Source organism: Podarcis raffonei, chromosome 13 (genome assembly GCF_027172205.1).
Source record: "Podarcis raffonei isolate rPodRaf1 chromosome 13, rPodRaf1.pri, whole genome shotgun sequence".
NCBI lineage: Eukaryota > Metazoa > Chordata > Lepidosauria > Squamata > Lacertidae > Podarcis > Podarcis raffonei.
Window position 1 is genome coordinate 53633070 of NC_070614.1, and position 26702 is coordinate 53659771.

At 52.3% G+C, this 26702-nt stretch overlaps 1 protein-coding gene across 1 annotated transcript in view; it reads right to left on the reverse strand.

Moving 5' to 3' along the window:
- Nucleotides 1-26702, reverse strand: part of EPHB4 (EPH receptor B4) — a 58106-nt gene that overhangs the window by 27146 nt on the left and 4258 nt on the right. The window contains exons 2-3 of the mRNA XM_053362188.1: nucleotides 8804-8871; nucleotides 628-1309 (exon numbers count right to left, since the gene is read on the reverse strand). Of these exons, the coding sequence (XP_053218163.1) occupies nucleotides 628-1309; nucleotides 8804-8871 (750 nt within the window). The remainder of the gene's footprint in view (nucleotides 1-627; nucleotides 1310-8803; nucleotides 8872-26702) is intronic.

The window sequence follows — 26702 nt, forward strand, 5'->3', positions numbered from 1 at the left end:
TTATTATTATTATTATTATTATTATTATTATTATTATCATCAACAACAATGAAATACAGTTCTACCTCGGCTTACGTTACCCTCGGGTACCGTAAACTTCGGGTTGCGAAAGCGGCAAACTCAGAAGTATTGGGTTTCGCTGAACGCGCATTCGCAGAAGCGACACAGAAACCTCAGGATCCGGCCGGAGCTCTGGAACGGATCCCGTCCACAACCGGAGGTAAAGGTAAAGGGACCCCTGACCATTAGGTCCAGTCATGGCCGACTCTGGGGTTGCGGCGCTCATCTCGCTTTATTGGCCGAGGGAGCCGGCGTCCAGCTTCTGGGTCATGTGGCCAGCATGACTAAGCCGCTTCTGGCGAACCAGAGCAGCGCATGGAAACGCCGTTTACCTTCCCGCTGAAGTGGTACCTATTTATCTACTTGCACTTTGATGTGCTTTCAAACTGCTAGGTTGGCAGGAGCAGGGACTGAGCAACGGGAGCTCACCCCGTGGCGGGGATTCGAACCGCCGACCTTCCGATCGGCAAGCCTTAGGCTCTGTGGTTTAACCCCCAGTGCCACCCACATCCCCAGCCGGAGGTACCACTGTAATAATAACGACGCTCCTCTGCGGGGCATCCTCACCTCGGCACTTGGTGTTCTCCTCGGACGGCTCGTGTCCGGCCGCGCAGGTGCAGTCGGTGACGGTCTGTTCGGCCCACTCTCCGTCCTCGCGGCAGTACATGCTGAGCGGCCGGGCGCTGACCTTGACGGCGTTGGGCACACACCGGCCGGCCACGGGCATGACCAGCTCGCGCGGCACCGTCTCCTGGAAGAGGGTGAAGTTGACGGTGACGGCGGGGCACTTCTTGTAGAAGAGTCGGACGGAGAGCAGGGCCATGCAAGCGCCCTGGTCCTGGAAGGCCAGGTAGAAGCCGGCCTTGGAGAGCGGTCCGATCTTGAGGGTCTTGACGTTGACCTTCCCGGAGGCCTCCATGCCCGCTCGCTTGCGCGTCAGGTGCTCGGCCGCCACCGTGTCCACCTTGACGTAGGGGTTCTCCATCCAGGGCGGGAAGGACTCGGTGGCCAGGTCGCGGTCGGCCTCGTAGAAGAAGACGTTGAAGGTCTCCTTGCAGGAGCGCGTGACCTGCGGGATGGAGAAGCACTCCACAACCGTGAAGCGCAGCTCGGCGTAGACGTGCGTGGCCCCCGAGCGAGGGACGAAGGTGGTGCGCAGCCAGTTGTTCTGGTTGGGAGAGCGGACGCCGCACACCTCGAAGGTGCGGACGCTGTTCTGCTCCTCGTCCAGGCCGCTCAGCTCCTCCCACTGCCACAGAGAGAGAGAGAGAGGACATTTTGAAAGTGTGTCGGGTGTTCAGAGCAACCCAAGCCGGTGGCCTTCCCGATGTTTTGGGCCACGGATCCCATTAGCCCCGTCAGCACAGCCATTTTGGAAAACGGTTCTCATCAGCCCCTGCCAGTACGGCCATTTTGGAAAACAGTTCCCATCAGCCCCTGTCAGCATAGTCATTTTGGAAAACAGTTCCCATCAGCCCCAGCCACACAGCCATTTTGGAAAATGGTTCTCATCAGCCCGTCAGCAATGCCATTTTGGGAAAATGTTCCCATCAGCCCCTGTCAGCAAGCCCATTAGGGCCACACTTCCCATCAGCCCCTGCCAGTACGGCCATTGGGGCCACACTTCCCATCAGCCCCTGTCAGCATGGCCATTGGAGCCACAGTTCCCATCAGCCCCTGTCAGCACGGCCATTGAGACTACACTTCCCATCAGCCCCTGTCAGCACAGCCATTTGGGGCCACACTTCCCATCAGCCCCTGTCAGCACGGCCATTGGGGCCACACTTCCCATCAGCCCCTGTCAGCACGGCCATTGAGACTACACTTCCCATCAGCCCCTGTCAGCACAGCCATTTGGGGCCACACTTCCCATCAGCCCCTGTCAGCACAGCCATTTATGGCAACACTTCCCATCAGCCCCTGTCAGCACGGCCATTGAGACTACACTTCCCATCAGCCCCTGTCAGCACAGCCATTTGGGGCCACACTTCCCATCAGCCCCTGTCAGCAAGGCCATTGGGGCCACACTTCCCATCAGCCCGTCAGCATGGCCATTTATGGCAACACTTCCCATCAGCCCCTGTCAGCACGGCCACTGGGGCCACACTTCCCATCAGCCCCTGTCAGCACGGCCATTGGCGCCACACTTCCCATCAGCCCCTGTCAGAACGGCCATTGGGGCCACACTTCCCATCAGCCCCTGTCAGAACGGCCATTGGGGCCACACTTCCCATCAGCCCCTGTCAGCACGGCCATTGAGACTACACTTCCCATCAGCCCCTGTCAGCACAGCCATTTGGGGCCACACTTCCCATCAGCCCCTGTCAGCACAGCCATTTATGGCAACACTTCCCATCAGCCCCTGTCAGCACGGCCATTGAGACTACACTTCCCATCAGCCCCTGTCAGCACAGCCATTTGGGGCCACACTTCCCATCAGCCCCTGTCAGCAAGGCCATTGGGGCCACACTTCCCATCAGCCCGTCAGCATGGCCATTTATGGCAACACTTCCCATCAGCCCCTGTCAGCACGGCCACTGGGGCCACACTTCCCATCAGCCCCTGTCAGCACGGCCATTGGCGCCACACTTCCCATCAGCCCCTGTCAGCACGGCCATTGGGGCCACACTTCCCATCAGCCCCTGTCAGCACGGCCATTGGGGCCACACTTCCCATCAGCCCCTGTCACCACGGCCATTGGGGCCACACTTCCCATCAGCCCCTGTCAGAACGGCCATTGGGGCCACACTTCCCATCAGCCCCTGTCAGCACGGCCATTGGGGCCACACTTCCCATCAGCCCCTGTCACCACGGCCATTGGGGCCACACTTCCCATCAGCCCCTGTCAGAACGGCCATTGGGGCCACACTTCCCATCAGCCCCTGTCAGAACGGCCATTGGGGCCACACTTCCCATCAGCCCCTGTCAGCACGGCCATTGGGGCCACACTTCCCATCAGCCCCTGTCAGCACGGCCATTTATGGCGACACTTCCTATCAGCCCCTGCCAGTACGGCCATTTTGGAAAACAGTTCACATCAGCCCCTGTGAGCACGGCCATTTGGGGCCACACTTCCCATCAGCCCCTGTGAGCACGGCCATTTGGGGCCACACTTCCCATCAGCCCCTGTGAGCACGGCCATTTGGGGCCACACTTCCCATCAGACCCTGTCAGCAAGGCCATTGGGGCTACTCTTTCTCATCAGCCTCTGCCAGCATGGCCATTTGGGGCCACACTTCCCATCAGCCCCTGTCAGCAAGGCCATTTGGGGCCACACTTCCCATCAGACCCTGTCAACATGGCCATTGGGGCCACACTTCCCATCAAACCCTGTAGCACAGCCATTGGGGCCACACTTCCCATCAGACCCTGTCAACCTGGCCACTGGGGCCACACTTCCCATCAGCCCCTGTCAACCCGGCCATTGGGGCCACACTTCCCATCAGCCCCTGTCAGCATGGCCATTGGGGCCACACTTCCCATCAGCCCCTATACAGTGGTGCCTCGCAAGACGAAAAGAATCCGTTCCGCGAGTCTCTTCGTCTAGCGGTCTTTTCGTCTTGCGAAGCAACCCTATTAGCGGCTTAGCGGATTAGCGCTATTAGCGGCTTAGCGGCTATTAAAGGCTTAGCGGCTTAGCGGCTAAAAGGCTATTAGCGGCTTAGCAAAAGGGGGGGGGGAGCGAAAAAAATCGCAAGACTCGCAAGAAGTTTTCGTCTTGCGAAGCAAGCCCATAGGGAAATTCGTCTTGCGAAGCGCATCGAAAAACGGAAAACCCTTTCGTCTAGCGGGTATTTCGTCTTGCGAGGCATTCGTCTTGCGGGGCACCACTGTAACCACGGCCATTGGGGCCACACTTCCCATCAGCCCCTGTCACCACGGCCATTGGGGCCACACTTCCCATCAGCCCCTGTCACCACGGCCATTGGGGCCACACTTCCCATCAGCCCCTGTCAGCACGGCCATTGGGGCCACACTTCCCATCAGCCCCTGTCAGCACGGCCATTGGGGCCACACTTCCCATCAGCCCCTGTCAGCACGGCCATTGGGGCCACACTTCCCATCAGCCCCTGTCACCACGGCCATTGGGGCCACACTTCCCATCAGCCCCTGTCAGCACGGCCATTGGGGCCACACTTCCCATCAGCCCCTGTCACCACGGCCATTGGGGCCACACTTCCCATCAGCCCCTGTCAGCACGGCCATTGGGGCCACACTTCCCATCAGCCCCTGTCACCACGGCCATTGGGGCCACACTTCCCATCAGCCCCTGTCACCACGGCCATTGGGGCCACACTTCCCATCAGCCCCTGTCACCACGGCCATTGGGGCCACACTTCCCATCAGCCCCTGTCACCACGGCCATTGGGGCCACACTTCCCATCAGCCCCTGTCACCACGGCCATTGGGGCCACACTTCCCATCAGCCCCTGTCAGCACGGCCATTGGGGCCACACTTCCCATCAGCCCCTGTCACCACGGCCATTGGGGCCACACTTCCCATCAGCCCCTGTCACCACGGCCATTGGGGCCACACTTCCCATCAGCCCCTGTCAGCACGGCCATTGGGGCCACACTTCCCATCAGCCCCTGTCACCACGGCCATTGGGGCCACACTTCCCATCAGCCCCTGTCACCACGGCCATTGGGGCCACACTTCCCATCAGCCCCTGTCACCACGGCCATTGGGGCCACACTTCCCATCAGCCCCTGTCAGCACGGCCATTGGGGCCACACTTCCCATCAGCCCCTGTCACCACGGCCATTGGGGCCACACTTCCCATCAGCCCCTGTCAGCACGGCCATTGGGGCCACACTTCCCATCAGCCCCTGTCACCACGGCCATTGGGGCCACACTTCCCATCAGCCCCTGTCAGCACGGCCATTGGGGCCACACTTCCCATCAGCCCCTGTCACCACGGCCATTGGGGCCACACTTCCCATCAGCCCCTGTCACCACGGCCATTGGGGCCACACTTCCCATCAGCCCCTGTCAGCACGGCCATTGGCGCCACACTTCCCATCAGCCCCTGTCACCACGGCCACTGGCGCCACACTTCCCATCAGCCCCTGTCAGCACGGCCATTGGCGCCACACTTCCCATCAGCCCCTGTCACCACGGCCATTGGCGCCACACTTCCCATCAGCCCCTGTCACCACGGCCATTGGGGCCACACTTCCCATCAGCCCCTGTCACCACGGCCATTGGGGCCACACTTCCCATCAGCCCCTGTCAGCACGGCCATTGGCGCCACACTTCCCATCAGCCCCTGTCACCACGGCCATTGGGGCCACACTTCCCATCAGACCCTGTCAGCACGGCCATTGGGGCCACACTTCCCATCAGCCCCTGTCACCACGGCCATTGGGGCCACACTTCCCATCAGCCCCTGTCACCACGGCCATTGGGGCCACACTTCCCATCAGCCCCTGTCACCACGGCCATTGGGGCCACACTTCCCATCAGCCCCTGTCACCACGGCCATTGGGGCCACACTTCCCATCAGCCCCTGTCAGCACGGCCATTGGGGCCACACTTCCCATCAGCCCCTGTCACCACGGCCATTGGGGCCACACTTCCCATCAGCCCCTGTCAGCACGGCCATTGGGGCCACACTTCCCATCAGCCCCTGTCAGCACGGCTGTCCAATGCAAAGGCCCATGGGAGTTGTAGTCCAAACCTACTGGAGGGCGCCATGTTGGGGAAGCTCTTCTCAGGCTGCCAAAAAACTCCCTTTTTCTTCTCGTTTCTTGGGCTGCTCAGAGTTAACTCCCAGACCCATCTAAGTCTGGGGCGTTATTTCTTTTGTTCTGAGATTTGAGCTGCTGTTTTTAATAATCTGGCTTCCTCTTTAAACTGTGCTTTTAACCGTTCAGCGATCTGAAAGCCTAATGAAGACACGCTGCAATAAACCAATTCTGATGGCTTTAAAAGAGGATTTTATGTTCAGCTTCATTGGCTGACAAGTCCTGTTTGTGGGTTTCCGATAACGGGCATCTATTTGGCCAGTATGGTGCTGGACTAGATGGGTCCCACTTTGCCCTGACCCAGATCTTTTAAAACAAAAAACAAAATTATTATTAGTATTGCAGGGGGTTGGTCTAGATGACCCGCTGGCCCCCTTCCAACCCTACAGCTCTGCTGTTCTATTATTTCCTTGCCTTCCACAAACATACAGATCTCGAGGCGACGCACGAGATGCAAATAAAAAGAACTGCATGCAACAGTTTACAGTAGAAGCATTCGTTCAGCTGCAAAAGCTTGTTGGAATAATAAAAAAAGTCTCCAATTGTTTCCAGAAGGAGCAGATAGCAGGCGCCGGCCAGATCCCAACAGGAATGCTGATCCACCCAGCGAGAGACACACTGAGTTACAGAGGGGATTTTGAGATCTGGAAGGGCTGCAGTCGCTCAGTACCAGAGGAAAACGCACTCTGTATACACCCAGAGGCACTCCTGTTGACACCGTATCCAATTCCAGTCCCAAACGCACTCTGTATACACCCAGAGGCACTCCTGTTGACACCGTATCCAATTCCAGTCCCAAACGTGCTCTGTATACACCCAGAGGCACTCCTGTTCACCCCGCTTCCACTTCCGGTCCCAAACGCACTCTGTATACGCCCAGAGGCACTCCTGTTCACCCCGCTTCCCACTCCGGTCCCAAACGCACTCTGTATACACCCAGAGGCACTCCTGTTGACCCCGCTTCTAATTCTGGTCCCAAACGTGCTCTGTATACACCCAGAGGCACTCCTGTTCACCCCGCTTCCACTTCCGGTCCCAAACGCACTCTGTATACGCCCAGAGGCACTCCTGTTCACCCCGCTTCCCACTCCGGTCCCAAACGCACTCTGTATACACCCAGAGGCACTCCTGTTGACCCCGCTTCTAATTCTGGTCCCAAACGTGCTCTGTATACACCCAGAGGCACTCCTGTTCACCCCGCTTCCAATTCTGGTCCCAAACCTGCTGCCGCACACCACAAACGATGAGAATTTTCCGCTCTATAGGACGCACCCGACCATAGGACACGCCTTGTTTTAGAGGGGGGAGAACAGGAAAAAAAAATTCTCCCCCTCTCTGCCCAGCACCCTTCAGCGAAGCGGCAGGAGGCGATGCGCAGAGAGGGGGTGAATTCCCCCCCTTGTTTTCCCCCTCTCCAACAAGGTGCCCTTCAAGGTGCGTTCGGTCGCCTTCAGGCAGCTACCTTGGAAGCCTGGAGAGCGAGAGGGGTCAGTGTGCACCGACCCCTCTCGCTCTCCGGGCTTCAGGTTCCTTTCAACCTGCTCTATGGGGCTGGCGGGGGGAAGCCCACCGCCAGCCCCAAAGAGCAGGTCGGGGAGCAGCGGAAAGGCTGCGCACGGCTATGGCTTCTTTAGCCCCACGCAACCTCTCCGGCCGGGAGCGGCTGCGCACGGCTATGGGTTCTTTAGCCCCACGCAACCTCTCCGGCCGGGAGAGACTGCGCACGGCTATGGCTTCTTTAGCCCCACGCAGCCTCTCCGGCCGGGAGAGTCTGCGCACGGCTATGGCTTCTTTAGCCCCGTGCAACCTCTCCGGCCGGGAGAGTCTGCGCACGGGTATGGCTTCTTTAGCCCCGTGCAACCTCTCCGGCCGGGAGAGTCTGCGCACGGCTATGGCTTCTTTAGCCCCACGCAACCTCTCCGGCAGAGAGAGTCTGCGCACGGCTATGGCTTCTTTAGCCCCGTGCAACCTCTCCGGCCGGGAGAGTCTGCGCACGGCTATGGCTTCTTTAGCCCCGTGCAACCTCTCCGGCAGGGAGAGTCTGCGCACGGCTATGGCTTCTTTAGCCCCGTGCAACCTCTCCGGCCGGGAGAGCCTGCGCACGGCTATGGCTTCTTTAGCCCCACGCAACCTCTCCGGCCGGGAGAGGCTGCGCACGGCTATGGCTTCTTTAGCCCCACGCAACCTCTCCGGCCGGGAGAGGCTGCGCACGGCTATGGCTTCTTTAGCCCCGGGCAACCTCTCCGGCCGGGAGAGGCTGCGCGCGGCTATGGCAATACCCCCACCTCCCGCCAAAGCCCACAGGAGCCGCGCACCCTTTAAGGAGCGCGCGGCTCCTGCGGGCTTTTCTACGAGGAGGGAGAAGGGACTGACTGGCCGCATCAGTCCCTTCTCCCTCCTGGGGAAAAACCCGCAAGAGCCGCGCAGAGCTTGTGGGGGGCTTTTCCTGCCTGCCTCCCCCCTGCATTCGCCGCATAGGACGCACACACATTTCCCCTTCATTTTTGGCGGGGAAAAAGTGCGTCCTATAGAGCGAAAAATACGGTAACGGCCTCTGGGTTTCCCAACCTGCTTTCCCCGCACTCCCTTTACAAAAGCTGGGAAGTTTCACATTTAAAATAAAAAAACTTTCTGGCTCAGGGTTTCCTCCACGGCAGGCGATTGGGCTACGATTATTTCTATTATTTCTTCCCACCCACCTAGCAGACTTTGGCCCCGACTCTCTGAGCTGACGGGAAGCATGAGGCAACGTGGACCCGAGGGAGGTCAGGGACTTTGACTATCTATTGATTTTTGAATTTTATTGTTATTCACGTTTTCATACTGTATTTTATGCTGCTTTTATAATTAAGTGTTTAAAAGTGTTTCAAATTTCTTGTTAGCCGCCCTGAGCCCGGTTTTTGAACCGGGAAGGGCGGGGTATAAATAAAATAAAATTATTATTATTATTATTATTAATTATTATTATTATTATCCCACCTTCCCGCTGCCTCACCTGCCCATCCGCAGGATACGTCATCCACCGAAGGTCAACGGTCTCCAACTTGGTGTTCATAAGACTCTCTGAAAGAGAGAGAGACAGGATTTGATTTGACGTTGGAGTGAGACCGAGTTGAGAAATAAGACTAAGAGCACATATTGATATAGGAACGTATTAGATAATATGTAAAGATACATACAATAACAAGAGTACATTGATTTGTAAAAAAGGAATATACAACGGAAAAGACAGGAAGTCTAGTGTGTTGGTATGTATATGTATTGTATTGTATTGTATTGTATTGTATTGTATTGTATTGTATTGAACTTTATTACGGCCATTGGCCCATCACACGACAGTTTCTCATACCAACATAATGTACTTAATCCTCCAAATTTAAAACCGCCAAAACTTACAAAAAACAGACAAGAACCAAAGCAAAACAAAAAGACCAACATCATACATTACAATAAATTGGTATGTATATGATTTTGGGGGGAAATTGTTTTTGCTTTTTCTCCTTTTTTTGTTTCATTTTCTTTCTAGGTATATAAAATTTGTATATAATTTTTGTACACATGTTGGAAATTATAGTAAGCCCTGTAATGTAATAGGGCAACGTTTAAGGATGTAATATAAGAATGTTAACAAATAAATAAAATGCAAATTCAAAAAAGAAAGAAAGAGAGACAGAAAAGAAGAGAACTCTGACATTCATTTTTATTTTATTTTTGCCAGGATTCGACTTGCACAGAACGCTGCGACGGAGAGAACCAGAAGGGGTTAATGATCTACGGAGGAATGCGGAAACTGCAGTCCCAGCAAGTTTTTTGCCGCCAAATCGTTTTGCAAGCTTTAAAGCGCCGCAGAACTCTTCGTCGCCTCTTGATGAGGAGTTCTGTGTAACTGAAGAATATGATGAAAACGATGTACAGATGGTATATGACACCTGTGAAATTAGTTAAAATGTAGAAGACAAATAGCAAATGTTGGAAATGTAAAGAAAAAGAAGGAACATTTTATCATATGTGGTGGGAATGTAAAAAAGTAAAGAACTTCTGGGGAATGATATATAATGAGATGAAAAAGATGTTGAAATATACATTTTTTTAAAAAACCAGAAGCTTTTTAACTCGGTCAGGATATTAATAGGCAAGATGGTAAATTGATTTTATATGAAACAACAGCGGCAAGAGTATTGTTCACCCAGAAATGGAAGCAAGAAGAAATTCCGACAAAGGAAGAATGGCAGACAAAATTAATGGACTACGCAGAATCGGACAAAATGAGAGGAAGGATTCGAAACCTTTGGGACCAGAGATTTACAGAAGATTGGAAGAAATATACAAACTATTTGAAGAGCAATTGTAATCAACAAATTACGCTAGTAGGACTACAAGAAGTTTTGTAAGGAGAAACTTATGAAACATTACAAACTGAAAAAGAACAGATATATTAGTCGTGATATTTAAAATAGGGAAAATAAGAAATTATATTAAGTGATTAGATTGGAAAATTTTCAGACGAGATTGATGGAAGTCCAAAAATTTGTATAAGATGTAAAAGTATGTTTAATTATTGTTGAAAACGATATGTTAAAATTAATAAAAAAATTATATATAAGAGGAGTTCTGTGTAACTGGGAAGTTTGCGCATTTCCTATAAAGCCACTGCCCTAATGCGGATTTTGGGATTTTTTGCCCACTCACCCCCCCTTACGGGTCAACAGGCTTTCAGGGTCAAAATGCTATCTTAGTAAAAAACAAGCCATCTAATCCCTTAAATCTCAACCTTCGGGAAAGTTTGCGTTTCTCGTTAAAAGGGCCAATCGCAGGGACAGAAATGTTGACGTTTTGAGGTTCGGCATTACAATACAAATCAGTCACTGATCTCACTGCCCAAGGTGCAAATTATTATAATCATTAACGATGAGGGTAATTATTTTATTATTCGCACCCTGCCCATCTGAGTTGCCCCAACATATATAAAAACATATTCACTTCCAGCAAGCGCAGGAGTCGCCCATCTTCACTCCGAAGGCCTTCGTCACGTGAGAATTGTGCATTTTTCAGGGCCCACGCCAATTCCCAAGCCTGTAATTTCTTTTAACGGTTTCCAATTCTGAATTTTAACCTGCCGCATCCCTCCCGGGGACTTGCTGGTGAACGCAGGCAACAGACATCATATTACTAACCAATAATAATAATTAATAATAATCGCTGCTGGCGGCTTTCTGTGATTTAGCAATGCACCCGCACAGATGGCAAATTGCATCCAAAATATGATTTCATCCGGCGATGGTTTTGATTAGGCGAGTTCTAGATCCGCTGTTTGAGTTCTTATCTGTACCAATAAATATCCCTTTTAACGTTTCTCGTTATATCTTTCGTTTCCTGACCCTGTATCCCCTGGCCTGTGAGTTTGCCTCCCTTTCGCTGGAATACGTACGCCGTTCGTCTTGTTTTACGTTTAATGAAATTGAACGCTTTAAAAGCGTCTCTTGAATCAGGTGGAGAGCCAAGATATCTCCAACGTTATCGATTCAGACGCCTGCTTGCTTGAGGAAATGCAAGTCAGGAAGGTTTTTTCCTTTGCAGGGGTTTGTGTTTTCTTTATTCTTGGTATCTTTTAAGACCACGAGGCTAAAAGCCTCGCGGTTTACAATTCTGCCTGTCCGCCTGTTGAGTTTGGAAAAAATGGGGGGAGCAGGAGCATGGGGAATTTTTGGGGGGGAATCTGTGAACCCAGGACGCCTGGGTCCTCTAAAGGAGGAGCGGATCAGAGCTTCCTTCCCGTCGCCTCCTCGCGAGGAAGCCGCAAGACGTTCCCTTAAAAGCGTTCAAAAGCAAGGCATTGCAGAGGAAGGCAGGAGTGCACAATTAATGCAGCAAAATTAACAACAGAAATGAAGTATTATTCCTAGAATCACACACCTGGAAGGGACACCGGGGGGTCATCCAGACCAACCCGCTGCAATGCAGCGATCTCAACACACGGTCTCCCATCTAATTTTAAACCAGGCCAGGCCCTGCCTAGCTTTGCAAATGTGCCAGAGGGTTCATCGCCCCAGCACTTAAAACCATTTCAAAACAAAACCTTGTAAAAGGAGGTCAGAAGCGGAATAGGCATTTAAAAGAGCCAGCATTGGGAAGAGAACAAAATTGCATCTTAAAACAGAGAGGGCGTCTCTGTTGCCGTTGCTGCCAAAGGTCCCCTTTTAAAAATTGTACCTTCCCACAGAGCGACAGCCGCGGATGTTGGGTGCAATTCATTTTTAAAGGGTGCAAATTCCCTAGAGAATTTGCTTCATATAATATCTATCTATCTATGAAGATAACACAATCTTGATGGCAGAAAGTGAGGAGGAATTAAAGAACATCTTAATGAGGGTGAAAGAGGAGAGCGCAAAATATGGTCTGAAGCTCAACATCAAAAAAACGAAGATCATGGCCACTGGGCCCATCACCTCCTGGCAAATAGAAGGGGAAGAAATGGAGGCAGTGGGAGATTTTACTTTCTTGGGCTCCATGATCACTGCAGATGGTGACAGCAGTCACGAAATTAAAAGACGCCTGCTTCTTGGGAGAAAGGCGATGACAAACCTAGACAGCATCTTAAAAAGCAGAGACATCACCTTGCCAACAAAGGTCCCTATAGTTCAAGCTCTGGTTTTCCCAGTAGTGATGTATGGAAGTGAGAGCTGGACCATCAAGAAGGCTGATCGCCGAAGAATTGATGCTTTTGAATTCTGGTGCTGGAGGAGACTCTTGAGAGTCCCATGGACTGCAAGAAGATCAAACCGATCCATTCTGAAGGAAATCAGCCCTGAGTGCTCACTGGAAGGACAGATCCTGAAGCTGAGGCTCCAAGACTTTGGCCACCTCATGAGAAGAGAAGACTCCCTGGAAAAGACCCTGATGTTGGGAAAGATGGAGGGCGCAAGGAGAAGGGGACGACAGAGGATGAGATGGTGGGACAGTGTTCTCAAAGGTACCAGCATGAGTTTGACCAAACTGCGGGAGGCGGTGGAAGACAGGAGGGCCTGGCGTGCTCTGGTCCAGGGGTCACGAAGAGGCGGACACGACTAAACGACTCAACAACAAAAATCTATCTATTATCTATCTATCTATCTATCTATCTATCTATCATCTATCTATCTATCTATCTCTACACCCCGCCACCCAGGTGGTCCAGAAATCCGGGCTGAAATCCACACCCACCAAAATCCTGCTCTTGTTTTTTCACACAGACCAAAAAGGGGAAAAAAAACCACTGAGCCAATTCCCGGACCCCCACTCACACAATTGCATGAGGTTCTGGGAACGACGCTGACTCCCAAAGGGTCAAAGGTGGTCACTCGGTGGCGGCATATTTATAAAAAGCCGGACTCGCGTCATTTCCTCAAACAGCCTCTGCGGCTGCCGCCACCGCCCAGGGCTAGGAAGACAACTCCCACCATTTCACCGACACACGTGCCCCCCCCTTACATCATCCGCATCTGACGCCTCCCCGTCCCCCTTTATCCACTTTCTGGGTTTTTTTATTTTAAAAAGCCCTTCTCCGACGCGCCGTTAAACCGCGGAACTGCCTCCCACAGGAAGAACCAGGCGGCTTCAGAAGAGGGTTTTTCCTTTTCCTGAGGGGGATGCAACTCTGTTGCACGAGAGTCCGCCCCCCCCCCCGCTTCAATTGTGCAAAGTGAAGCATACAGTTAGCCTGCGGAACTCCCTCCCACTTGAGGCAGCGACTCACAACCACAAACTACTAGCCAGGATGGCTATACTATGTCTTGCACAATTGGAGGCAGCAAGGCGAGCGGATGCCGGAAACTGCAGGAGGGGAGAGCGGGTCTTGGGTTCGAATTCTGATTGCAGATTCGGGTTGGCCACTTTGAGGGCAGGATGCTGGACTAGGTGGTCTGGGGACCTCATCTGGCTAAAGTTTATTTCCCCCCCCCACCCTCCTCAATGCAAACCGGGGGGCGGGTTGTATCCCCCACCTTACAAAAAATATCTTGGTGCATGGTGGCAAAGGGATGGATACCTGAAGCGGGCTCTCTGCCTCTGCCAAGGTCTCCCGAGAAAACAAAAGGGCCCTTTGTTTGAGCAAGCCCCCCGCCCACCCTTTCGCCCCCATGTTGGAAGGGGGGGGTCTCAAATGCACGACTTGAGCAGAGGACCATGGGAGTCAAGATGGGGAAGGATTTTGCGAATGCAAGAAGGGCTTGCTGGATCAGGGCCCCATCTAGGCCAGCACCCTGGCAAACTGGACACAACGGGAAACCCAGAAAGTAGGATTCGAATAATAATAATAATAACAACAGCAATAATAATAATAATAATAATAATAATAATAATAATTTATTTATACCCCGCCCATCTGGCTGGGCTTCCCCGGCCACTCTAGGCAGCTTCCAACAAAACACTAAAATACGATAATGCATCAAACATTAAAAGCTTCCCTAAACAGGGCTGCCTTCAGATGTCTTCTAAAAGTCAGATAGTTCTTTATTTCCTTCACATCTGGTGGAAGGGTGTTCCACAGGGCGGGCGCCACCACCGAGAAGGCCCTCTGCCTGGTTCCCTGTAACTTGGCTTCTCGCAGGGAGGGAACCGCCAGACAGCCCTCGGTGCTGGAGCTCAGTGTCCGGGCAGAACGATGGGGGTGGAGACGCTCCTTCAGGTCTACTGGGCCTTTGAGGCCGTTTAGGGCTTTCAAGGCCAGCAGGTGCTGTGGTCTAAACCACAGAGCCTAGGGCTTGCTGATCGGAAGGTTGGCAGTTCGAATCCCCGCGCCCGGGTGAGCTCCCATTGCTCGGTCCTTGCTCCTGCCAACCTAGCAGTTCGAAAGCACACCAGTGCAAGTAGATAAATAGGCACCGCTCCAGCGGGAAGTTAAACGGCGTTTCCGTGCACTGCTCTGGTTCGCCAGAAGCGGCTTGGTCATGCTGGTCACATGACCCGGAAGCTGTACACCGGCTCCCTCGGCTAATAAAGCGAGATGAGCGTCGCAACCCCAGAGTCGGCCACGACTGGACCTAACGGTCAGGTGTCCCTTTACCTTTACCAATGCTTTGAATTGTGCTCGGAAACATCCTGGGAGCCAATGTAGGTCTTTCAGGACCGGTGTTCTGTGGTCTCGACAGCCACTCCCAGTCACCAGTCTAGCTGCCGCATTCTGGATTAATTGTGGTTTCCGAGTCACCTTCAAAGGGAGCCCCATGTGGAGCGCATTGAAGACCAAGCGGGAGATAACCAGAGCATGCACCACTCTGGCCGGACAGTCTGCAGGCAGGGAGGGTCTCATCCTGCGTACCAGATGGAGCTGACAGACAGCTGCCCTGGACACAGAACTGACCTGCGCCTCCATGGACAGCGGTGAGTCCAAAATGACTCCCAGACTGCGCACCTGGTCCTTCAGGGGCACAGTTGTCCCATTCAGGACCAGGGAGTACAAGAGCAACCCTCTCCCCTCATGTTATTTCCAGCAACTGGTATCCAGCATTGTTGGCTAGGAGCCATCAATAGCCCTCTCCTCTGTGAATTCATCGAAAGCTAATCTAAAGCCATCTAGGTTGGTGGCCATCCTGCAGCAGGGAGTTCCATAGGTTAACTATGCGCTTCCCTTTTACCCGCCCTGAATCTTCCAATGCTCAGCTTCATTGGCTATCCCTAATCTGAGTCAAAATTAAAAAAACAACAACCCTCCTGTCCAAAGGTCCTGGGTTCAAGTCCTGGTTGTTGTTCTTTTGCCACTGACCTGCCACACGGCCTTTGGCCATTCCACTTCCCTGTTCCCAGTTTTCTCAAAAAGGGGAAAGAAAGCGGAAACGAAGAGGGGGGTCTTCCTTGCAGGGGGGTTGTCAAGAGGGCCAAAATGCCACAAAACCAACAAACTGCATTTTTTTAAAAAAAAACAATTGCTTAATTAGCTTGTTTTCTGCTGAACCAACGGATTCAAGCTGCGAGAAAGGAGACTGGAATAATTTTCCGATGGGCACTATCTGTGTCGGACGTGCAAGGTAACAAAAGCAGATATATAACGAGTTGGAAAAAAATGTTTAAAATAACATTTGTGAAAAACCAGAGGCTTTTTTTGTTAGGTTTTTTTAGGCCCAGAGATTCCGAAAGAGCAGAAAAGATTATTTATGTAGACAGCAGCAAGAATATTACTGGCCCAGAGATGGAAAGAAAACAAGATGGAAAGATTAGAACAACTGATGAAGACGATGGTCTATGCCGAAATGGCGAAACTGACCGGGAGAATCAGAGATCAGGACGAGAAGAAATTTACAAAAGAATGGCGGGGAATTTATAGTCTATTTAAGAGAACGTCGCAAGCAGTAAAAGGGCTGGAGTAACACTTGTAAAGGACAAAATATATTGGAGAAATTAACAATAGAGAAAACAAATTGGGGGGGGGGAATGATAAGTTGAATAAAAAAGGGATGGTCAAGGGATTCTGAGAATCCTAAATGTAAAGGTGATTGATATGTTTAAATCTGAGAATTCTGCGTTGCAGAGGGGGTTCAGCTGGATGACCTTTGGGGACCCCCCTTCCGACTCTATGGATCTAGCTAGTTGGTTTTGTTTTTCCCCTCTCTGGGAGCCATTCTGTCTCCACCAGGAGCCCTCAGGTCCTGACATTACATCGCCCGCCCCCCCAAAAAATCTCCATTTCCTTCCTCGCCCTCCCCTCTGGCTTAGCCAGACAGGCAAATTCCTCCCCACCTGCCAGAAACTCTCCAGCCTGCCTCCCCCTTCCTGGAGGGCTCAGAGAACATGCGAATACACCCCCCCAAAAAAAAATTTAAACACCCAGAAAACCCAGGCGTCCCCTGCTCCTCTTGCCCCCCCTCCCAATTCGACGGACCAGGACTAGATACAGAGGAAATTGGAAACAAAAGGAAGATTTTTCTCCTTCCTTCCTGTTTAACTCGCCGCCCCCCCCGCAATCGCTGACTTTCTCGCCCCCACCCACGAGATAAGCAAATAAGGGTGGGTGCCAGCAGGGAACTCTGGGTAATTACAGGGCGCCTCCGAGTTGCGACGCCCCAGGGGCCGAGGCGAGCGGGACGGGGGCCAAGTGGAAAATCATTAGGAGGCAGCTGGAGGGCGGAGGTGAAGGATGGGTGTCTGGGGGTGTTTCCACACTCCAGGCACCCTGCATATTTGGCGTAAGACGGTGGCGGGACACCTGTTTGGCATGCAGAAGGCCCTTTCGAAACCAGCATCATGAGGACTAGGAACCTGGTTTGTTTTATAATAATAATACTATAATAATTTTTATTTATACCCCACCCTCCCCAGCCAAGGCCGGGCTCAGGGCGGCTAACAAGCAAGAATAAAAGCAAGTTGAATGAATACAGCTTAAAAACAAGATTAAAATACAACATTAAAATATTGAAACATTACAATATTAAAATGCAGCCTCATCGCAGGAGGAGAAAGGAAAAAAGAAAAAAGAAAGAGAGGGAGGGAGGGAATCAAATTGGCTCCAAGCCAAAGGCCAGGCGGAACAACTCTGTCTTACAGGCGCTGCGGAAAGAAATCAGATCTCACAGGGCCCTGGTCTCATCAGACAGAGCGTTCCACCAAGCCGGGGCCAGTACTGAAAAGGCCCTGGCTCTGGTTGAGGCTAATCTGACTTTCTTAGAGCCCAGGACCTCTAGGGTGTTGGTATATATGGACCTTGAGGCTCTCCGTGGGGCAGACCGGGAGAGGCGGTCCCGTAGGTACGAGGGTCCTAGGCCGTGAAGGGCTTTAAAGGTCAAAACCATCACCTTAAATCTGACCCTGTACTCCACCGGGAGCCAGTGCAGCTGGAAAAGCACTGGGTGAATATGCTCCCATGGTAGGGACCCCGTGAGGAGCCTCGCTGCAGCATTCTGCACCCGCTGGAGTTTCTGGGTCAGCTTCAAGGGCAGCCCCGCGTAGAGCGGATTACAGTAGTCAAGCCTGGAGGTGTCCATTGTGTGGATCACTGTGGCCAGGTTGGGGCGGGTCTGGCCTCAGCTCAGGGGCAAGAGAGCCTGCCTTGAGTGCAGAAGGGCCGGGGGGGGGGGGGGAGTTCAATCCCTGCGGGTTGGGAGGGGAGGGTTTCGACCAGGCTGGGGGGGGGGGGTGACGCACTGCTGCCAGTGCAAGCAGACATTACTGAGCTAGGTAGGGCACAGCGGGTCTGGATCAGTAAAGCCCGCTTCCGAGGGGAAATAAAGACTGCTTGGTAGACCTGTAATAATAATAATAATAACAGCAACAACAACAACAACAATAATAATAATTTATTATTTATACCCCGCCCATCTGGCTGGGCTTCCCCAGCCACCCTGGGCGGCTTCCAACAAAACACTAAAATACAATAACCTATTAAACATTAAAAGCTTCCCTAAACAGGGCTGCCTTCAGATGTCGTCTAAAAGTCTGGTAGTTGTTGTTCTCTTTGACATCTGGTGGGAGGGTGTTCCACAGGGCGGGCGCCACCACCGAGAAGGCCCTCTGCCTGGTTCCCTGTAACTTGGCTTCTCGCAATGAGGGAACCGCCAGAAGGCCCTCGGAGCTGGAACTCAGTGTCCAGGCAGAACGATGGAGGTGGAGACGCTCCTTCAGATATACTGGGCCTTTGAGGCCATTTAGGGCTTTCAAGGTCAGCACCAGCACTTTGAATTGAGCTCGGAAACGTACTGGGAGCCAATGAAGGTTTTTCAGGACCAGTGTTATATGGTCTCGGCGGCCGCTCCCAGTCACCAGTCTAGCTGCCGCATTCTGCATTAGTTGTAGTTTCCGGGTCACCTTCAACGGGAGCCCCAGGTAGAGCGCATTGCAGTAGTCCAAGCGAGAGATAACCAGAGCATGCACCACTCTGGCTAGACATTCTGCAGGCAGATAGGGTCTCATCCTGCGTACCAGATGGAGCTGGCAGGCAGCTGCCCTGGATGCAGAACTGACCTGCGCCTCCATGGACAGCAGTGAGTCCAAAATGACTCCCAGGCTGCGCACCTGGTCCTTCAGGGGCACAGTTACCCTATTCAGGACCAGGGAGTCCCCCACACCTGCCTGCCTCCTGTCCCCCAAATACAGTACTTCAGTCTTGTCAGGATTCAACCTCAATCTGTTAGCCACCATCCATCCTCCAACCGCCTCCAGACACTCACACAGGATCTTCACCGCCTTCACTGGTTCCGATTTGAAAGAGAGTTAGCGCTGTAAGACGAAGGCCGCGGCTGCGCTTTCTGCATTGCAGCGGGTTGGGCTGGATGACCTTTGGGGTTCCCTTTCCGCCCCGACACAAAAGCTACAGCAAAGGATTTTTCCGGGGGAGCCAGGGCTGTTTTTAAACACTGCTAGCAAGGCGCCGACAGATGCGGCAGTGGAAAGTTTCCGTAAATCTCCCCGTGCAACGGACTTTGCACGCCACACACGGCCACCACCCCATAGCAGACACCCCCTCCCCGATTCTGAGCGGCTTCGTTGCAGCCCGCCCCCTGCCAAACACCCCCACCCACCCACCCCACCCATCAGCTCACACTCATTCCTGCCTAAATCCGTCCCAGATGTGCAAGGATGTGGCTATACAAAGGGCGCCCCCCTAAACGAGGATTCAGAAAAGAACGGGCCGGTGGGCGGGGGACGACTCACACGTGCCAGGACTCCTGGGTTCCCCGGAAAGCAAATGGGGCCCAGATTTTCTATGCAGGTTGCAGCAGGTTGAACGACCGGTGTGCCGGCAGCCAGGTCTTTAAATACTTATATTTCATTATTGCATATTTATGTGCTTTTCCTCCCTCTCCGAGCAGCTCAAAAGGGAATCTACGTGGTTCTCTCCTCGGTCCTCACCTAACCCCAACAACAAGAGCCCTGCAAGGGGCTGAGACGAGCCCCTAAGGTCACGCCCGGCGGGCTTCAGGGCTGCCGGGTGGCGAGTTCGAATCCTGACCTCTCCCAGGCCCAAGTCCTCCGACACTCATTGAACCAAACTGCCTTTCGCACAGCCGTCCTCCTTTCTCCTAAAACAAAAGTGCCAATTTAAACAGAAGGCGAGAGGGCCAGACGTTGCTCAGTTGGGTAAGAGCCCCTGCTGGGAATGTAGAAGGGTCCCAGGTGCAAATCCCTCCAGCGGCAGGGCACTGCTGCCAGCCAGTCTAAGCTAGCTGCCTGGGGCTTTCCATCCACGGTTGCAAGCCCCAACTCCCACTGCTCCTGGCCAGCAAAACTCGAATTTGGAAAACGTTTTTTCCAAATCTTCTAATTGCATTATGCATTTTCGTATCATTACCAGCTACAGCGGCCTCCGACGAGAGAAGTTTCGATATATTAAAACAAATTAAGTCTTTCTTTCAATCAACAACGGCTCAAGAACGCCTAAACGGTTTAGCAATGATAAATGTAAACCACGATAAGGTGAAGTTGCTTGATTTTTCAAGAATTCGCAGAAAAGAAAGCTAGGAATGCAGGCACAAAATATGGTCTGAAGCTCAGTATCAAAAAAACGAAGATCGTGGCCACTGGTCCCATCACCTCCTGGCAAATAGAAGGGGAAGAAATGGAGGCAGTGAGAGATTTTACTTTCTTGGGCTCCATGATCACTGCAGATGGTGACAGCAGCCACGAAATTAAGAGACGCCTGCTTCTTGGGAGGAAAGCAATGACAAACCTAGACAGCGTCTTAAAAAGCAGAGACATCACCTTGCTGACAAAGGTCCGTATAGTTAAAGCTCTTGTTTTCCCAGTAGTGATGTATGGAAGTGAGAGCTGGACCATAAAGAAGGCTGATCGCCGAAGAACGGATGCTTTTGAATTCTGATGCTGGAGGAGACTCTTGAGAGTCCCATGGACTGCAAGAAGATCAAACCTCTCCGTTCTGAAGGAAATCAGCCCTGAGTGCTCACTGGAAGGACAGATCCTGAAGCTGAGGCTCCAAGACTTTGGCCACCTCATGAGAAGAGAAGACTCCCTGGAAAAGACCCTGATGTTGGGAAAGATGGAGGGCACAAGGAGAAGGGGACGACAGAGGACGAGATGGTGGGACAGTGTTCTCAAAGAGACCAGCATGAGTTTGACCAAACTGCGGGAGGCAGTGGAAGACAGGAGGGCCTGGCGTGCTCTGGTCCATGGGGTCACAAAGAGGCGGACACGACTCAACAACAAGAACAAATGCAGGCACCCCCAAACTCGGCCCTCCAGCTGTTTGGGGGACTACAACTCCCATCATCCCTAGCTAACAGCACCACTGGTCAGGGATGATGGGAATTGTAGTCCCAAAAACATCTGGCGGGCCGAGTTTGGGGGTTCAGCTGCAGAACCCCCCGACGGATAAAAGCGCTTGCTGCTTTGGCTTGGCAGGACACACCGGTTCGGAAAATCAAAAAACAATACTGCCGGTTTTCTTAGCACTGTTGCACCCAAACTGTATTTTGGAACACTAGGGTTCTGGGTGCCTGGCCTTGGAACGGATATGGAAGAGTTGCAAAAAGGGTCAGAAGCAGAGCAAGGGGATGGAGCGAGAATGCTTTCTCCAGAAAAGTTGCAGCGTTTAGGAGTTTTGGAAAAACGGTGAGGAAGAGGCGAGCTGAGAGGAGTTCCTAAAATGATGCGCTGCCTGGAGAAAGCGGATTGAATAATAATAATAATAATAATAATAATAATAATAATAATAATAATAATTTTTATTTATACCCCGCCGTCCCCAGCCAAGACCGGGCTCAGGGCGGCTAACACCAGATATAAAAACAATTGATTGAAATACAACTTAAAAAACAAGATTAAAACGCAAGATTAAAATGCAGCCTCCTTTCAGTAGAAACTCAAATCGAAAACTTTTTTGGGGAGGAAAACGTCAAGTCTTTAGCAAGGCTAAGTATCCAGGATTGAAGAAAGTTTTTCTCTCTCGTAAGACCGGAAAGCTGAGTGTTGCAAGATTCAGAACGGATAAACGAAAGTTCCTTCTTGCAGCGCAGAATTGGGGCTTGGGTGCGAAATACAGTCCCTTTTCCTTTCCTCGCTTTCTGTCCTCCCCAGGACAGGTGGACAGATCCAGGAACTGGAACTTCCCAAGCCAAATCTTACGGCGTGCAACCGAAAGGGCCGCATCCTGCACAGCAACCGCTGCCTCTGGAGAGCCCATGAGCCCACCCCTCTCTCCTGCTAACTCCCCAAAGGCAGCTATGCTCCGTTAAACTGCGAAACTCCTTGCCACAAGAAGGAAGCGGCAGCCGCCGAACCGGACGGCTTTAAAAGAGGATAGATTTGAAAAACCGTTAAAAGTGCACGGAAATTCAACCAAGGGGAAGCGAGGAAGTCAATTAACAATGTTCATAAGTGTAATTTGAATAAGGTTATGATCCATGTTTGTTTATGTTTGTTTTGTTTATAATGTTGCGAAAATCAATAAAAAAATTATATAAAAATAAAAGAGGATCGGGCAGGTGGATGGCTCCGAGGTCGGAGGCGGCGATGGTGCCGAATCGCAGTTGCCGCAAACCGCAGGAAGAGGGAAGAGTGGGTCTTGCGTTCGAATCCTGATTCATGGAGACCACTGCGGGGACAGGATGCGGGCCTCATCCTGCAGGGCTGTGATTCCAAGGCAGGCAGGGCGAGGGCAGAGGCTCCCTGCGTTGCGTCTTGCAAAATGGGGGGCGGTGAGATAATTGGGGGTTTCTTGGGGGTGGGAGGCCTGGCCTTGGCACAGAAGCCAAGCGAAGCTTTTGTTGTGGGTTCGATTGTGATGTTACACCCTGCCTTTTCCAGACCTGCCCAGGCCTGGGGAAGGAATGGCACAACGCGCTTTCCTTTTTCCGAGGGGGGCTATTAAAAGGAGCGTTTATGGGGCGCGCAGACACCTGGGCCCCCCTCTCTCTGCCCACGGGGGCAGGACGCGACTGTAATTAAACCATGCGAGGAGCGCATTAACGAGTGCGCTGGGAGCCGTGCCCTGGATTTAATTAATAAAAAGTCTCCACGCACGCAGGGCAGGGCGTGGTGATTCCTTCCCTTTCTCCCACCCTGCTTGCGACTCTGGAGGAGCCGGCTGCGAGCTGGACGGCCTAGTGGTTAGCGCGCCGGGTTGCGGGTTCGAATCCCCCTGCCTTGTGGCGCTTTTTTTTTTTTTTTTTTAGAAGGAAAAGGCAAGCGAGGAAAAATGCATGCGGCGGCTGTCGAAAGCTAGGAGCCTCAATGGCTATACTCCGCCCCTCCGCTTCTTTCATGCAGTGTGTAGTTAAGCCTGTGGAACTCCCTGCCACTGGATGGCTTTGGCGGAGGATCGGAGAAGTTCGCTGAGGATAAGGCCCGCTGGTCAGAGGCAGCGATGCTTCTGCATGTCAGCTGGTGGGGACGACGAGAGGGGAGAGTTCTGGTCTTGGGTTCGGATCCTGCCACAATGGGCGTCTGGTCGGCAGCCCCTGTAAGAATAGGATGCTGGACCAGATGGGCCATGGGCCTGATCCTGCAGCCGGGCTCTTCTGAGGTCCTAATGGAGCCTCCAGCTCCACAGCCAGTCTATCTTAGATTCCTAAGTTCTATGGGGTATTTGGCCACTGCAGGAGCAGGAGGCCGGACTTAGATGGACCTTCTTGGACCTGATCCTGCACGCTCTCCTTTTACACTAGGCTGCGATACTCCCATGTCAGGCCAGCAGTACATCGAGGTCCCTTGCGGCTGATGTCACTGGTCTACAGCTGACAAATAATTTCATTTCAAGGCTGGAACCGTGAACCGTATCTGCGTATAAGGACAAAATGGAAAACATACAATAGTGCTTTTTAAAAACACACAGGGGAAAGGATTATTTTAAGTTGTTGTTGTTGAGTCGTTTAGTCGTGTCCGCCTCTTCGTGACCCCCTGGACCAGAGCACGCCAGGCCCTCCTGTCTTCCACTGCCTCCCGCAGTTTGGTCAAACTCATGCTGGTCTCTTCGAGAAGACTGTCCCACCATCTCGTCCTCTGTCATCCCCTTCTCCTTCTGCCCTCCATCTTTCCCAACATCAGGGTCTTTTCCAGGGAGTCTTCTCTTCTCATGAGGTGGCCAAAGTCTTGGAGCCTCAGCTTCAGGATCTGTCCTTCCAGTGAGCACTCAGGGCTGATTTCCTTCAGATTGGAGAGGTTTGATCTTCTTGCAGTCCATGGGACTCTCCAGAGTCTCCTCCAGCACCAGAACACAAAAGCATCCATTCTTCAGCGATCAGCCTTCTTTGTGGTCCAGCTCTCACTTCCATACATCACTACTGGGAAAACCAGAGCTTTAACTATACGGACCTTTGTTGGCAAGGTGACATCTCTACTTCTCAAGATGCTGTCTAGGCCTGTCATTGCCCTTCTCCCAAGAAGCAGGCGTCTTTTAATTTCGTGGCTGCTGTCACCATCTGCAGTGATCATGGAGCCCAAGAAAGTAAAATCTCTCACTGCCTCCATTTCTTCCCCTTCTATTTGCCAGGAGGTGATGGGAAACAGTGGTCATGATCTTCGTTTTTTTGATGTTGAGCCTCAGACCATATTTTGCGCTCTCCTCTTTCACCCTCATTAAAAGGTTCTTTAATTCCTCCTCACTTTCTGCCATCAAGGTTGTGTCATCTGCATATCTGAGGTTGTTGATATTTCTTCCGGCGATCTTAATTCCGGCTTGGGATTCATCCAGCCCAGCCTTTCGCATGATGAATTCTGCATATAAGTTAAATGGCTATGCTTTCCCTCCACGGTCAGAGGCAGCGGCAATTTCCGGATCCCAGTTGCTGCAAACCTCAAAGTGCGGGTCCTGTGTTCGAATCCTCCTTGGGGAACCTTTTCAGACACTGTGGGAACAAGGTGCTGGCTCTTCGTACGATGGAACCTCCAGGTTCAGACTCCGTCTACCCAGATCCCCAGGTTTTTCGCACCGCACCCCGTCTTGAATGCTTTAGTTGAGATTCCTGCATTGCGGCGGGTTGGACTAGATGATTTCTAGGGATCCCCTTCCCAACTGGACGACCCCCCTTCTTATGCTCCCCACTTCCAAAGCCGCCCCACTTTTTCGCTTTGCGCTTCAGCGCCAACATCATAGCCCTGTTTCAGCGCCTGCCTGCCCCCCAGCACCCCCTCCCCGCAAAATACTGAATTTTTTTCCATGTATAAGGCTATATTTCCCCCTAATTTTTTTAAGTTTAAAATTGGGGGGGGGTCATCTCACACACGGAGTGTTGCAATTATTTATTTCTTAATTTGGGGCTCAAAAAAATTAGGGGTCACCTGACATTTTGTAATTATTTATTTCTTAATTTGGGGCTCAAAAAGAATAGGGGTCATCTTACATGTTGCAATTATTTATTTCTTAATTTGGGGCTCAAAAAGAATAGGGGTCACCTGACATGTTGCAATTATTTATTTCTTAATTTGGGGCTCAAAAAAATTAGGGGTCACCTGACATGTTGCAATTATTTATTTCTTAATTTGGGGCTCAAAAAGAATAGGGGTCACCTGACATGTTGCAATTATTTATTTCTTAATTTGGGGCTCAAAAAAAGGTCGTATTATACATGGGGGCGTCTTATACACGGGAAAATACGCTAGCTCTTTGCTAATGCGGGGGGGGGGAGAGAGCCTCTGCTTGCAACCGTGGGGCGGATCTCGATCTCGCCTCCTTTGATAGCAGAAAAGCAGCATTACAGGCCCGGGCAGATGCAAGACAGAGGAATCTGTGCCTTTGATGGCTGAGCCAGGCGCTGAGATTAGAACCCGCCTCCGCCTTTCTGCGGTCAGAGGTGTGCCCGCCAATCCCCGTCCCGGGATCTGGAGGCAGCTCCCCGAATTTCTCGCCGCCCCACACGACCCGGGCGCTGGCACCGCGCCTGGCGAGAGAAAGAAACCTAGTTTCTCACCCCCACGCAGGACAGAGACCTAGGACTCAAGTTTCTGTTCTTTCCCCTGCAGAGTCGGGCCAAGACCTGGGAGAGACCCGAGTTCGAATCACAGACACCCACCACAAACTCAGCCACGGTGTGCGAATGTGGGGGACCAGTCACGTCGGGTCTCCGGCGGGAATTTTTCTCAGCTTCTGCCCGCGAGCCGCGGGTTCGAATCCCACCTCCCGGTACTCGGAAAGCTTCCATTCAGTCTAGCTGAGCTTCTGCCCACGAGCTGCAGGTTCGAATCCCAACTCCTGGTACCCGGAAAGCTTCCGTTCAGTCTAGCTGAGCTCCTGCCCGCGAGTCATGGGTTCGAATCCCACCTCCCAGTACCCGAAAAGCTTCCATTCAGTCCAGCTGAGCTCCTGCCCGCGAGCCACGGGTTCGAATCCCACCTCCCGGTACCCAGAAAGCTTCCGTTCGGTCTAGCTGAGCGCTATACCTCTATTATGGCCTTTGAATCTCAGGGTTGTGGGTTCGAGCCCCCACATTGGGCAAAAGATTCCTGCATTGCAGGGGGTTGGACTAGATGACCACTGGGGTCCTTTCCAACTCCTTCTTTTATTGGTTTTGCAAACTCCTCAAAGCAGCTGCGCGCCGGTTAGAGAAGCTTCAAATACTGAGCATTTTGTAAACGTTTTAAATAAATGCAATGAAATGCTAACAGCCTCTCTTCCCGTGGTTCGGGGCAGGACGTTACCTACCCGGTGATGCCAACCTGGGGCATTCTGCATGCCAACCACCTGTTCTACCCTCTGAGCTACGTCCAAACCCCCTTTAAAACAAAGCAAGGCTCTAGGCCTCATTGTTCGGAATGAAACGACGCCGTCGGGGGCTGAACCCGGGGCATTCTACATGCCAAACAGGCGCTCCCTGACCACCAAGTCCATCGGTCAGCAGGCAGGGCCCGTGCTTTTCATGCAGAAGTCTCCCAAACTGGCTGGATAGAGTAATCTCAGCTCGACCGAGCAGGAAAGGTCCTGGTCCAAAGTCTGACCTCAAAAAAAAGTGGACAGCCCTGGACTCAAGTGACCCAATGGT